Source organism: Thunnus albacares, chromosome 19, assembly GCF_914725855.1.
Source record: "Thunnus albacares chromosome 19, fThuAlb1.1, whole genome shotgun sequence".
In the NCBI taxonomy this organism is placed as follows: Eukaryota; Metazoa; Chordata; class Actinopteri; order Scombriformes; family Scombridae; genus Thunnus; species Thunnus albacares.
This window is the reverse complement of record NC_058124.1, coordinates 5,403,124-5,416,984: the sequence shown is the minus strand read 5'-3', so window position 1 is coordinate 5,416,984 and position 13,861 is coordinate 5,403,124. Positions and strand designations below refer to the sequence as shown.

At 37.9% G+C, this 13,861-nt stretch overlaps 1 protein-coding gene across 5 annotated transcripts in view; it reads right to left on the bottom strand.

The window, feature by feature from the left end:
• trappc9 (trafficking protein particle complex subunit 9) overlaps positions 1-13,861 on the bottom strand; it is a 213,591-nt gene that overhangs the window by 24,934 nt on the left and 174,796 nt on the right. Inside the window, exon 22 of one of the 5 annotated variants that reach the window (XM_044335382.1) lies at positions 12,668-13,138. The exons of the other annotated variants lie outside the window; for them this stretch is intronic. Within the exon in view, the coding sequence (XP_044191317.1) occupies positions 13,116-13,138 (23 nt within the window). The 3' untranslated portion in view covers positions 12,668-13,115. Of the gene's footprint in view, positions 1-12,667; positions 13,139-13,861 lie in introns of those variants that run through there. 5 annotated transcript variants of the gene reach the window in all.

The following is a 13,861-nucleotide window of genomic DNA, read 5'->3' as shown; positions in this document are numbered from 1 at the left end:
GATAAATTCATTCATGTATCTTTATCACCAAGGCACAATATTAACATGCTGATGTTTAGTGGGTATCATGTTTACCATGTTCACCATCTTAGTTTATTGTCATATCATGCTAGCATTTGGATTTATATTTATTCATTTGACAGAAGTTTCTTTCCAAAGTAATGTACAAATGAGGTACAACCCGAGCCACAAAACATTAAAACAGAGTGCAGCTGTGGCTATATTTGGTATTGGACTAAGTGAAATTTTGTCTATTTTTGACACAAAGTGAAAAGTCAGGGGGATACTTCATCTAGTAAAAAAAGCTGGCTCTATCATTGGCTCACCTCCAGATTCCTTAGAAGTTCTTTTAGAAAACAGAACAAGAGCAAAGTTGAAGACCATTCTAAAATATGAAGAACACCCACTCAATAGTGTTCTTAGTGGACTGAACAGTTCTTTTAGTGCACGGCTGCTCATGCCCCGATGCTCAACAGAAAGACTGAGAAGGTCCTTTGTGCCTGCTGCAGTGAAGCTTTTCAACAGCATGCTAGAGTATCAAGTGGCCTTCATGATTATTCATTACTGCTGGCTGTTAGGTCTCTGTATTCTTTATTTGCGCTGTTGGCACTTTAAGGAGTCTTCACTGTCTTGTGTTTTTGTCAAACACTTGTCAAACCATGTGTCTGGTGCTGTCTTTCAGACTGTTTTAACAGTTTTATCTATCTATCTATCTATCTAGGAACTATGAGTGTCTATATCAAATTTTATTCAGTTCATCCAATAGCTGTTGGGACATTGGGACGTTGGTGTGACTTTTTAGTCAGAAAAAGTCACAAAAAATTTCACCCTGTGGCACTAAATAAAAAGTCAGGACCAACAAAGTCATTAGAATAAGAGTTAGAATAGTCTGTGAGCCAGGAATCTGTACAACATTTTGTGCCAATCCACTGAGTAGATTCTGAGAGGTTAAGTGAAAACTGTGACCTGATGGTGGCACTAGATGAAAAGTGAGGTGATCAACAAAGTCATCCATTAGGTTGGTTCTGGGAACCTTGAATATTCGTACCAAATTTAATGGCAATCCAACCAATATTTGTGGATTATATCACTTTGGACCGAATTGGCGGACTGACTGACCCACTGACTGACATTGCCATCCATACCACCATGCCACTAGTGTCAAGAAAAACAGCATAGCTTACATATATGAACTAAGGTTAAATGACCTCATCTAGAAATTCCGAAATCCAACCTACATCTAAAACTATTACTGCTGCTAGGTTTTGTAGACCACATTCACAGCAGGAGGGATTGTATACAGTGCTGCTTGAAAATGTGTGAACCCTTTAGAATATGCTCTATTTCTGCATAAATATGACCTAAAACATGATCAGATTTACATTCAAGTCCTAAAACTAGATAAAGAGACACCAGTTGACATCAGCAAATGAGACAAAAACCTTACACTTGTCCATTTATTTATTGAGGAAAATGATCCAACGCTACATATTTGTTCATGGCAAAAGTATGTGAACTCCTAGGATTATCAATTCATTTGAAGGCGAAATTAGAGTTGGGTGTTTCAATCAATGGGATGACAATCAAGTGTGAGTCTGGGAGGCCCTGCCTTATTTAAAGAAGAGAAATCTGGGTCATCACTATCAAAGTCTGAGCTTCACAACACAGGTTTGTGGAAGTGTGTCATGGCTTGAACAAACAATATTTCTGAGGACCTTAGAAGAAGAGTTGTTGATGGTCACCAAGCTGGAAAGGGTTACAAAACCATTTCTAAAGAGTTTCGACTCCACCAGTTGACTGTCAGGCAGATCATGTACAAATTGAAGACATCCAACACCACTGTTACACTCCCCAGGAGTGGTCGAACAACAAAAATCACACCAAGAGCAGGCCTGTAATAGTCCAGGAGGCCACAACGGACCCCAGGGTAACATCTAGGAAACTAAAGGTCTCTCTTGCAGTGGCTACAGTCGATGTTAATGAGTCCACCATCAAGAGAACATTGAATATCTGTGGTATGCATGGCAAAGTTGCAAGGAAAAAAGCCCCTTCTCTCCAAAAAGAACATTGCTGCCATCTATGGTTCGCTCAAGACCACGTGGATAAGCCAGAAGGCTGTTGGAACAATGTTCTGTGGATGGATGAGACCAAAATTGAACCTTTTGGCTTGAATGAGAAGTGTTATGTTTGGCAATGAGCAAACACTGCATCCCAGCATAAGAACCTTATCCCTTCTGTGAAACATGGTGGTAACTTTATCATGGTTTGGGCTGCTTTGCTGCCTCTGGACCAGAAGGGCTTGCAATCATTGATGGAGCTATGAATGCTGACTTGTAACAACAAATTCTACAGGAACAACTCAAGGTATCTGTCTATGAACTGAAGCTCAACATAAAGTGGGTCGTGCAGTAAGACAACACACTAAATGCACCAAAGAATGATTGAAACAGAAGAAAGATAATGTTTTGGAATGGCTGAGTCAAAGTCTTGACCTTAATCCTACAGAAATGCTGTGGAAGGACCTGAAGCATGTAGGTCATGCAAAGAAGCCCACCAACATGCCCGAGTTGAGACTGTTCTATAAGGATGAATGTGCTAAAATTCCTCCAAGCTGATGTGCAGGGATGATAAACATTTACAGGAAATGTTTGGTTGAAGTTATTGCTACAAAAGGGGGGTCACACCATTTACTGAAAGCAAGGGTTCACATACTTTTGCCTCACACAAATATGTAAGATTGGATCATTTTCCTCAATAAATAAATAAAAAAGATGAAAAAAAAAGATTTGTCTAATTTGTTTAATTGGGTTTTATCTAGTTTTAGGACTTGTGATCTGTGATCACATTTTAGGTCACATTTATGCAGAAATACAGAAAATTCTAAGGGGTTCACAACCTTTCAAGCAGCACTGTATATTCCTATTGTGGTGCTTCATATTAACTGCACTATGTCTTTTGTACCCTGACCCTTGGACTAAGCGCTTTCCCTTGTGGCATTAGAAGACTTTAAGTCATTTCGAACCAGTGGCATAGGATCAAATTAGACTCAGACTTCCTCCTCCACCTCCACCTCCACCTCCCAGTTCAGAGAGATTTATGTCTGGGGAAAGCACAATGGGAACCTTTACCTTCACTGAGTGTTTGAAGGCTTCTTGCCTCCTTGGCCAGCAGCACATGAGCTCTGGTTTTCTTTACTCATGATGCTCTGAGTATTTGCTTTTACAGTCACAGAGCGAGTACTTAAGATGAAGCCCACTTGCCGTTTAGCTGTATTCCTCAGGAAGACTCAACCACAGAGGACACAGACACACTGTCTAATGGAGAAGTAGCTAAGAAAATATATGATGCAAGAAAACCTGTGTTGTTTTGTAGCATAGTTGCCTTCTGTATATCAATATTCACATTGTCACTTTAAGAGACGTGTTTCTGTGTCCCCATCTAGACTCTCAAAATACATCAGCCTCCGTTTATTATTATAGAAATCCATAAATCATTCAGTGGGTTTTGGTAACTTGGTTTCCCTCATTGGCTGTTTTTAGAAGTCTGAGCTATTTCAGGGACAGCACTTACTCAGCTTGTATTAAAACTGAATAATTCAAGGGAAGGAGGGATGAGTGAAAAGGAAAATGGATGGAAGAAATAACTTTTTTTATGTACCACTTCTTCTCATAATATTGATAAGCTCGAGTTGGAATAAAAATAATGTATTTTCTTAATTTTTGAGAATGATAGTAACCATTCCACTCCGGTTGAATCATGCATTTTATTTGTACAAAAACTGAACTTTTGTTATTAAATATACTGTAAACGTGTGACAGTAACTGTATTGAAAATAACATTTGTGATGTAGTCAGGTTTAGACGTGCTCATTAGAAACTCCAGCATGTGCATACACATTATACTATTTGTTATGAATAGGTCTCTGCATCAAATTAACATCATCAACTACATAAAATGAAGCACTGAAGTGTTTTGGATGATGGTACTTCATCTACAGGTTGTACCGGATGCTCTGATCTTGGTTCTTATCAGCGACACAGTCTCTCCTCTACCTCTTAATTATATCAGACTCTTTGTAATTAGACCTTGGCTAAGAGACACAGAGGTCTTTCTCATGCCTCCTGTATAATTGCATCTGATATTCACAACTTAACAATATTTTGCTAACCTATGACTTTTAAACAATAAATCTCCTCCTGTCTGAAAGTTCTTATTGGAGGAGCAGCTGAGCTCTACTGGTCTGTTAAACCTCTTCAAGTTCAAGCAGCTTGAGGTTATGTCCTGTCTTCACTGCACTACCAATGAATCTTATGCATTTATTCGCCATCTTATGCATTTATAATAATCTTATGCATTTATTCACAACCATGTTACCAATGTCAGAAACCATCAAAGAAAACACTTTTGCAATGATTTCCATGACATCATGTAACAGATTGTGGTAATATCATTCATAAGTCTGTCTGTCACATCTTTTGATAAGTTTGAAAGAAGAAGAAATGAGAAGAGCGGATTGTAGTCGTTCGATTTCATTCAGTCACTTTTCACGATCAGTTGGTCACACCTTCCTATTTCACTAACCTACGTATTGAAAGAAATGTAATGCTGCCTGAAGTATGGTTCTTACCAACATACTGAGCAAAAGTTTACAATGAACGTATGTGCAAAGTTGCTAAATGTTATTGCTATTGAACCTATCTGAAAAACCCTCAGTGACATTTTTCATTTGTTTTCCCACAATATATGCATGTGGTGACTAAAGCATGATTGATGTTTAAGCATAATAAAGGCAACTCAAGCAGTTAGTTCTTCTGATTTTGAAAAAGTAAACACTAAGATTGTGCAAGACACAAGATTTGTTAAATTTAGAAAACAATCTCACTCAAGGCCCATTTAGTAGTTCATCTGATACATTTTGACCATCCAATAATCTTCATAAAACTGTTGTGGGATTGTTTTCTCAAATGATATTTCCAAGGTCAAGAATGAACTTAGAAACTCCAGATGTGTTTACTTTTTCGATATTTACCCAAAGTCACCATCTTTCCTTAACCTTAACAAAGCAAACTCCGTTCTCTGGTGTCAAAGTCTTGCGCTTTGGTCACCATCCACTTCGACCACGCTCATACAAGTTTTTAGGAGATAGTTGATTAAACTGAAATCAATTAGAAATAGTTCTGGGTATCATATCAGTGTAGAGTTTTATTACTGGTCACTGAGGCGTCAGTTCAATCAGAGAGACTACTTCATTCTTCTCCTCTTTTCTAGATCACTCCTTTTGGCTTCTATTCATTCATACAGTATATTTTCCCACATTCCTCTGTTACTGTACATTATCAGTCTAAAATCTTAAATGCTACTTCCAGTTGGTTCACAGCATCATATAAATCTAACCTGTGCTTTATCAACAAAGCTTTATATCTATAAACTAATCTCTCCTTATTTAAATGATGGGGCACAAACTTACCACTTACACACAATCCAACACCATCACCAGGATCTATAGTTTCAAAAATTACCACAAGGCTGAAACTTTTCTGTCAGTCTCAACAAAAGCTGAGCAAAATACACTTTACAAATGTCACATTTATTGCAGGGCTATCGCATTGGATCGCATTACATTGTACAGGTGTTCAGCAATAGCAATCACAAGCTCCCATTTACTGAAACAGTTAGGTTGATGCACAGATGTCAAATAAATAGCCAGATGTTGAGCAGCAGCATTTCATGAATAAGACTGATATAGCTTCTGTTTTTTTGTGTGTACAAAGATCTTATTAGTTGCATAGTGAGACCTTGTAGTAGTAGTGTTTTGCATTAGTTTTAAATACTATGATCTGGAAAGGGGTTTGTTGAAGGTTTAACATCAAGGACATGAGGCAGTGCTACTGTATAATAAATGCTGAGATTAACCTTGGGATTTATTCATTCATCATCATTCTTTCATTGCGTAAGTGAGGGCAGCATATGGACTTTTGACCAGATTCAGCTCCAGTTTGGCAGCTGTTCACTGTTCAATTAAGTCAGAATACACCTACACAAAACAGTTTAATTCTAAAAATATTGTTTTTGTGTCAAAATGACTTGCATCCACACTAGCATTTCCAGGTCTTTTCAGTAGAGACCTCTGCCCACAGAGAAACACCTAAACAATAGAAAAACTATATCTCCTCTTTATTGTCCTCCTTTTAGTTGGCAAACAACAAAACTGCATCACAACCTACATTTAGTAAGGAGTACTGTAGACGCAGCCTGGCTGACCAAATTATTGCTCTATGGCTGTGACATCATTAGAAAAAATCAACATGGATACAGCTTCATGACAGCTGTGTGATAGGCTATATCGACATTTAAAATTAGTGCTCACGGACAAAAGTTAGAAGCAAAAAGTTGTCTTGTGAGTTTTGTTACCATATAGCAGACTCTGACTGGGCAGCTACAGAGACAAGTGGTTACTGTGCTGTGTGCCAACCTTCCCATCAGTCCCTTCCTGATGATCACCTACACTGGCTTTTAACACTGCCAAATTCACAATATCATTTACATATTTTCTGTTCGATTTGATCTGTTACCGTTTTCCTTGTACACACTGAAACACCAAGCTGCCATTTTAAGATTTATACACTCCATTATACACTCCATTTTGGAAAAACAGTTTTAGTCTGGAGGGAGGGCTGTTTACATACATTATGAGCCAGTAACAGCCAACTGTGTCCCTTACTTTGATTTTACTAGAGATTTGATTGAGAGTTTGCCATTACTCATTACTGGAGCTGGACGAGAAGGTCCTTGTCCAACACATTTTAATGGCTGCAGGGGTCAATTAAAGCCCTAGTGAGATCTTACATTTCCCTGTTTTATATCCAAACACTTTCATTTCCAACTTGTTTTTGAATGAAGCAGTTTCTTTTATCAGAAAATGTGTTGCAAATTATAGAAATCTGTTACATCTATGATGTGTAAGTGTCGTGCAATGCATGAGGCATTTCTGAACACCACTGTGTGGCTTAGTCTGAAACTCTTATTAACCCAGAGACATTTATTACACCCCTGGCTGTCTCTTGATGACCTGCCTGATGACCTGTAGAGCTATTTTACTTCACTTATCTACTATAGCGATAATTGATAGCCCCCAGCATTTATTTTTTTTCCATGTTAAACTCTCATTAAATTCTCAAAGTATATTAACCAGTTAATGTAAATAACCCACAATAAATTTGTCTAATTGACTGTTTTATTACTTTATATTGCCATTGAACATAAAATAATAATAATTCAACCTCTTCAGTTCATTGTTTTTAAATCTTGGTCTTAGCCTTGGAAAAATCTGGTGTAGAGGAAGTGGTGTGTTTTAATTTTTCAGCAGCTACAGTGGGTTGTTTGGGATGAACAGAAATGGGCATGATTTTAGGAAAGAACAACAAAAAAACACCACCATAGTGAGCACTTGGCACCAAATATGTTGGAGAAAAAATAGATTTTGCAGCGCTTACCTCTCCTTACAAATCAAATCAGATTTGCTCAGCTGAGTGGTCACTTCACCCTAGTCGTCTGTTCTTCAAATAAATGCTTTTTGTGCACTTTACTTTTTGATAAATGAAAATAAGCACTCGGGTATTGCTTAACAGCTTGTAAAGATATCACCAACTGTAGCGAGACCTGGGCTACATTTAGAAAAGATATGACTAATGAAAAGTAAAATGAAAGATTGTAGTGATTGAGCCAGCCATGCTAATGAAGGAACACTGATAGGAAAGGCTGGGATGGAGGATAAAAATGAATGGAAAAGAGTGTGAAGAAGGAATTAACTTTGACTTGTGAAGATAGATTCATCCCACAAAGCTTAATGAGTGGGGATGATAGAGTTGAGAAGTGACAGAGTGAGAAATGGAGATGGAGTGCAGCTTGTGGACAGGTATGGAGGATGCAAAGAGTTGCACAGTCTGAGTGAGTTGTCTAGGAGAGGAGGAAGAGAAGAAGGGGAGATGCAGCCTAGATTGATGGAGCGAGTGCGTTTGGGTACCTGCTTTAGTGCGGTGATTGATGGCGGACAGGTTAGAGATGTAATGCAGTTCAGGATGATTTAATTTAGAGGCTAGGAACCTGGATTGCTTAGCATAGGCTAATTCTGTTTGACCTTCTTCAGGCTGTTAGAGAGATTTCACATTATTTCTCCATTAATCATGTTGAGTAAACTCAACAAGTGGATTGAATTGACTCCACTGATTTGAGAGCTGTCATTCCATACTGTGATAAAGATGGTGATAATGATCCCAGCTAGTTGTTCCATTAGTGTGAGCAAAGCCCCGAAAATATCAGCTACAATGCTACTTTTCCACTTTTAGTCTGTCCAGATACACACATACACTATCTGAAATCATACAGTGATAGGAGTACAACAGGTTTTCTTTTCTTTTCAGCTTCAGTCACACATGATGCTGATAAGCATTGTTTGTATGCTGGCTCGCATCCTCATATCTGAAATTAAGTGCATTCATCTTCAGTGTGGTGAGAAGGGTGGTAATTAAAATGCTTTAAAATACAACAGTGTAGTCACTACAGGAGCTGCAGTGAAGCATTACTAAAAGATCACAACAGAGACAAGAGCTTCTGGGTGGTATTCCAGAAAGCGGGTTTAACAAACTGAATCTAACCCTGAATTCTGAGCTGATGAACCCTGAGATGGGAAGCTCAGAGTTCCGGTTCCAGAACAGCTGATCAGAGTCAGTTCAATCAACCCTGAGTATGTTCACTCTGAGTCAAGCGTGTGTGTGATGAATGAGAAAAAAACCCCACCATCAATACAGCTCTGATACTACGATTCATCACGGCAACAGGTAAATAAAAGGCAGAGCCTCCATTTTAATCCAGTGGATGTAGAGATATTAATGCAGACGGTGCACATTTTGTCTTTAAAAAAAAAAAAGCCTGAGTCACAGCGGGGAAAGTGTCAATAAGTTAACACAATTAAGTTTTATTCAGTGTTGTCCATTAATTCATCATTTACCAGACTTACATTTCCTTAATGGATGATAAAGTAGTGGAATCTGACTGTGTATCAGGCTGTAGCTGCATTGCATTGTAAATGTATTTGTTCAGCTTTAACCTGATGCAGAAAAAACACAGGAGGCAGCAACTGAAGATGAAAAATATAGTTAAAGATTTAAAAAATATATATAGATCAAAGACATAGAGACATGACTGTAAGCTCACAGTCTGATTCAGTAATAATGTGTTTGGTAATTCACACTAGAAAAGGCGTTAGATTAAAATACAGTACATTTTAAAATTTTACACATCTGTTTGTGTCTTAGCTCAACAGCCTTCAGTGACTTTATTTTAGCTACTTCAACAAATGTAAATTTAAACATTGTCACTGAAATGCTGTTAAAATGCATTAAGACTATGCACCCTATTTAAAAAAACTCACTTTCAAACTACATTCCACAGCTGCACCATGATCCTGCTCACTTAGAAATATTAACATAATAATCTCCAATAAAATAGGAATTATGTTCCATCAGTGTGACCAATCACATCATGAGTGATAGAGATTATTATTCATTGATCTTACATGTCTAAAACATCATAAATATTTTCTAAATTTAAACTGAGATTACACTTTATGTGCAATAAACATTCCAGTGCAGGAACTGCTCTAACACAGTCACGGTGTTATTAAAAAAAAAAAAAAGGACACGCAGAGGTTTTATTTTGAGCTGAGGGTGACTTGATGCTAATACTTGAAGGTGAGAGGAAAAACCGCTGTTCAAAGAAATGACTGATGTGCATAAAGGCTGTAACATTGGAAATTCCTGAGCGACTAAACTAATCAGGCTACCACGGTAACAGACCCAGAGTTTAAGTTACCTCTCTCTCTGGAATGGAAAACCCAGAGTTTCCCTCATCTCAGGGTTAATAAACTCAGAGTATTCACTAAACCTGCTTTCTGGAATATCACCCCGGTCTTCAGATTTACCTTTGTGTGTTACTGAGGATGACATACACACAAACACAAATAATTGTTCATTGCCTTATTACAAACCTTGGATGTCCAGCCTTGTCAAACCTACTCAAGTTCGTTATTTATTCTTACACAAACGGCACTAAGCCTTACATAGTATTTTTCCCCAGTAATGAGTGTTTTGTTTAAAAAATAAGATAAAGAATTTCTGTGGATCTCAGTTTATGTGAGTAGGTAGGATGGCAGAGCAAGTTCTTAATGAGAAGACTTTGCTTTTACTACATCAATCCTTGTTGAATCCTTGATACCCCTGCAGGTGACTGAAGTAACTTTTCTAAGACATTGATTGCCGTTCGTTCTGTGGAGGAAATAATAACCTTGCAGGTAGCTGAGCTGTCTATAGAGATTTGCCCCCCAGTGCAGTACTGACAGCTCATTATCTTAGTGTTTCTGCCTCACACTGATAATTCACCCAGAAAGTGGTGCATGTCATGCCACTCTTGTTTTTTTTTTCCCCCTGAAAATTTGGGCTTCATTTATGTGGTTGAATGTGATCCTTCCCAATGATTCAATTTGGTTTCAAATGTTTGTCAGGATAATACTGATAAGGACCTATCTTCTCCGACACAAAGATGCTGATTTTCTTTCACTAGACAGTAATGGCCAATTCACTCTAGCATTCATAACAGCAAAATTCTGGACCAAAGTTAACTAATTCCAATGGATTCACTGTAGTCAAAAGATTTGCTCACTGAGGCGAAGTAAACCTGTGCAAAGCTTTCAGGAATTCAACTTATATCATCTACCAAAGGCAAACTGTCTTTACAATTCTGGGTAACACTTTCTATGAAGCCCATGTCTAAAATGCATTATAACATACTTGTAATGCCTTATAATCTGCTTATAACACTGTATAATTTAAGTTGTAAACACACACACACAAATAGTCATAGTGCTTTATAACAATAATACTAACACCTTATAAAGCATTTTATAATGACTTATAAGGTCAAGTATCATAATACTTCATAATTGCTGGTCACTCATTGACTTTTTTACAAGGATCACAGTGTATTATAATTCTCATCGTTGTAATACATTATAATCACTGTTATAATGCATTATAATGTGATTATAAGTTACTCTAAGTGGTCATCGGGTGCTTTAAGTGAAGTAATATATAGCAGATATGATTACATTACAAGCTGTTAAGTCACTATAAGTGGTCATTGTTTGCTTTAAGTCATGTGAAGCAGGACAGTAAATATAGCAGGACAGTTAAATGTAGCCAATGTATCCCTCAATGGGTCTCAGACCCTGGTCTTCCAGACCACAGATGACTGCACTAACTACTCAACCAGCAGCTGATCCTGCTAGCCAAGGGTCAGTGTGTCAAATCATCTCTAGAGAGAAATGACCTGCACCGTGACATTACCCCCTCCTCCAGGAAGTGTGTCCCCGCGCTTCAGCCTACCATCTCCTCACACGGTGTCAGGCTCCTCATTCACTTCAATTAATTTTAATACTTCTGAATTAGAGGTGGTAGGCTGAAGCATGGGGACAAACTTCCCGAAGGAGGAGGTAATGTCACGGTGCAAGCCTGTGCCCTCTAGAGCAGTGGTTCTCAAAGTGGGGTCTGAGGACCCCATATGGTCCTTGAGGGGGTTCCAGGTTTCCCCAGCAAAAAGGGGAATAATTTATTTTCACTATCATTCCATCCATAAGTAACACAATGACAGAATGTGTGACTATTTTGGTCATGGGTTTCATGTACTTTTTGTAATAGCAAAAGCAAAAATCCTATCAGATGGGGATCTGTGGTCTAATTTGCGTCAGTTAAGGGGTTGATGTGAAAAAGTTTGAGAACCACTGTTCTAGAAAGTAATAACAACTGATTATTACCAGCACTGGCCCTTGGCTAGTGGGATGAGCTGTTGGTTGAGTGGTTAGCATAGTCATCCAGTCTGAGAGACCTGAGTTCAAGTCCTGGTGTGGGAACCATACTTCGCTACATTTACTGTCCTGCTTCACTTTACTTAAAGCAAACAATTACCACTTACAATGACTTATAACCAGCTTGTAATGTAATGATATCTCCCTCTCCGCCTTCAGTACTTCACTTAAAGCACCCAATGACCACTGAGAGTAACTTAAAATCACATTACAATGCATTATAACAGTGATTAATTATAAAATGATTATTATGTATTACAACTATTGGAATTAATACACTATGATCCTTGCAAAAAAAAGTCAGCGAGTGACCAGCAATTACGAAGTATTATGATACTTGACATTGTAAGTCATTATAAAATGCTTTACAATGTGTTATGATTATTGTTATAAAGCATTATGAATATTTATGTGTTTATAACTATAATTATACAGAGCTATACGCAGATTATAACACATAAGTATGGTTATAATGCATTATAGACATGGGCTTCATGGAAAAGTGTTAACAAAACCATCTATACTGTTTGATTACTTTATGTTAGGTGCTGATGTAAAAAAATGAAAAGAAATGTGCCAATACACAGTATTTTTTCTCTCTCGTGTTGGTATCAGTCCCAAAAGGTCCACTACAGGTCAGGCTGTGTTGAGCACAGATTAAGATCTGTGGTTAAACGGTTGACTGGAACTATTTTGGCTGTGACCTATTTTATAATTTTAACAGACACCTGCCAGCCAATCAGAAACAAGTATTTCCAGTTATGATGAGAGTACATACATTAATCATTTCTCCTTTTTCCTCCCCTTCAAGCACAAAATTAAGTTTATTACATAGGTCTTAACTTTCTTTGCTGTATGTTCTCCTTCTTAAACAATTTGTTGAAGTATAAATAGATGGTGCTAGACTTTAGAAGTACCCTAGGGTTAATTTGTCTTGGACATAATTGCCACATTAAAGTACTGCACTCCACAGTGTTTCAGTGTGTCGTATTATCTGCTCAAGAAACAAAACAGCAGCAACAGGAACATCGTGCCACAGCAGATTGTGTGTGGGTGAGTATGCAGGGCTTTTGTTGTGCTCCTCTTTTTTACATAAGAAAACAACATTCCCTTTAACAGCACCCCTTCGGTTCATGTCTGGGAAATCCTCTTCTAGTTGCTGCTGCATCTGCGTCATCAGGAGCAATTTTTACAGCTTTCAACCTCCCACATGATGGCAAGCTTGAAACACAAAGAGAAGGCGGAATAAGAAACAGAGGTGCTTTCCCTGCCTTCTTTAAGGAAGCTTGTAGTCGGGCATCTCATCTGTCAAAGTTTTAGCAGCAATTTTATGCTGTAAAATTGAAAAGGACAACAATCTTTAGTGACTTGAAGTTTGTTGTCTGACACTTTTTCAAGTATCTGAAGCTAAAACTAAATTCTCCAGATGCATACGTGGTTTTCATAGGGCCTCACATTTTAAAAGTAGGTACAATAACCAAATTTGAACCATCGTAACAAGGAATATCTCCACTTAAAGAGTAACTACAAACCCAAAGTCCGCTAGCTTCCTCCCTCCTAGCATATTTAAAAAATGCAGCAGAAGACTGCAGGGCAACGACTGTAGGGGGAGTGGCTTCGTGGCTACGTAATGTGTGACACGGGAGGTATTTTATGACGTAGACCCAAACAGTCGACTCTATGTCAGCAAGGTTCAGTGTTGATTTAAAACAACCCATGAAATGCTGATTTTTATAAATTTAGTGTCGATGTCAATATTAACACCAGAATTGATCAGTTTCATCACAGTACAGTCATATAATTTAGTTCACAGCTCAAAAACAGGTTTAAGTGTGCAGTGCCTCTTTAAAGATCAATCTTATGAAAGCTAATCATGTTGGTGGAGGTTTTGCCTCATTGAACAAAGATCAATTTGTCAGCAAAACAACTGCAGTGGAATCTTTT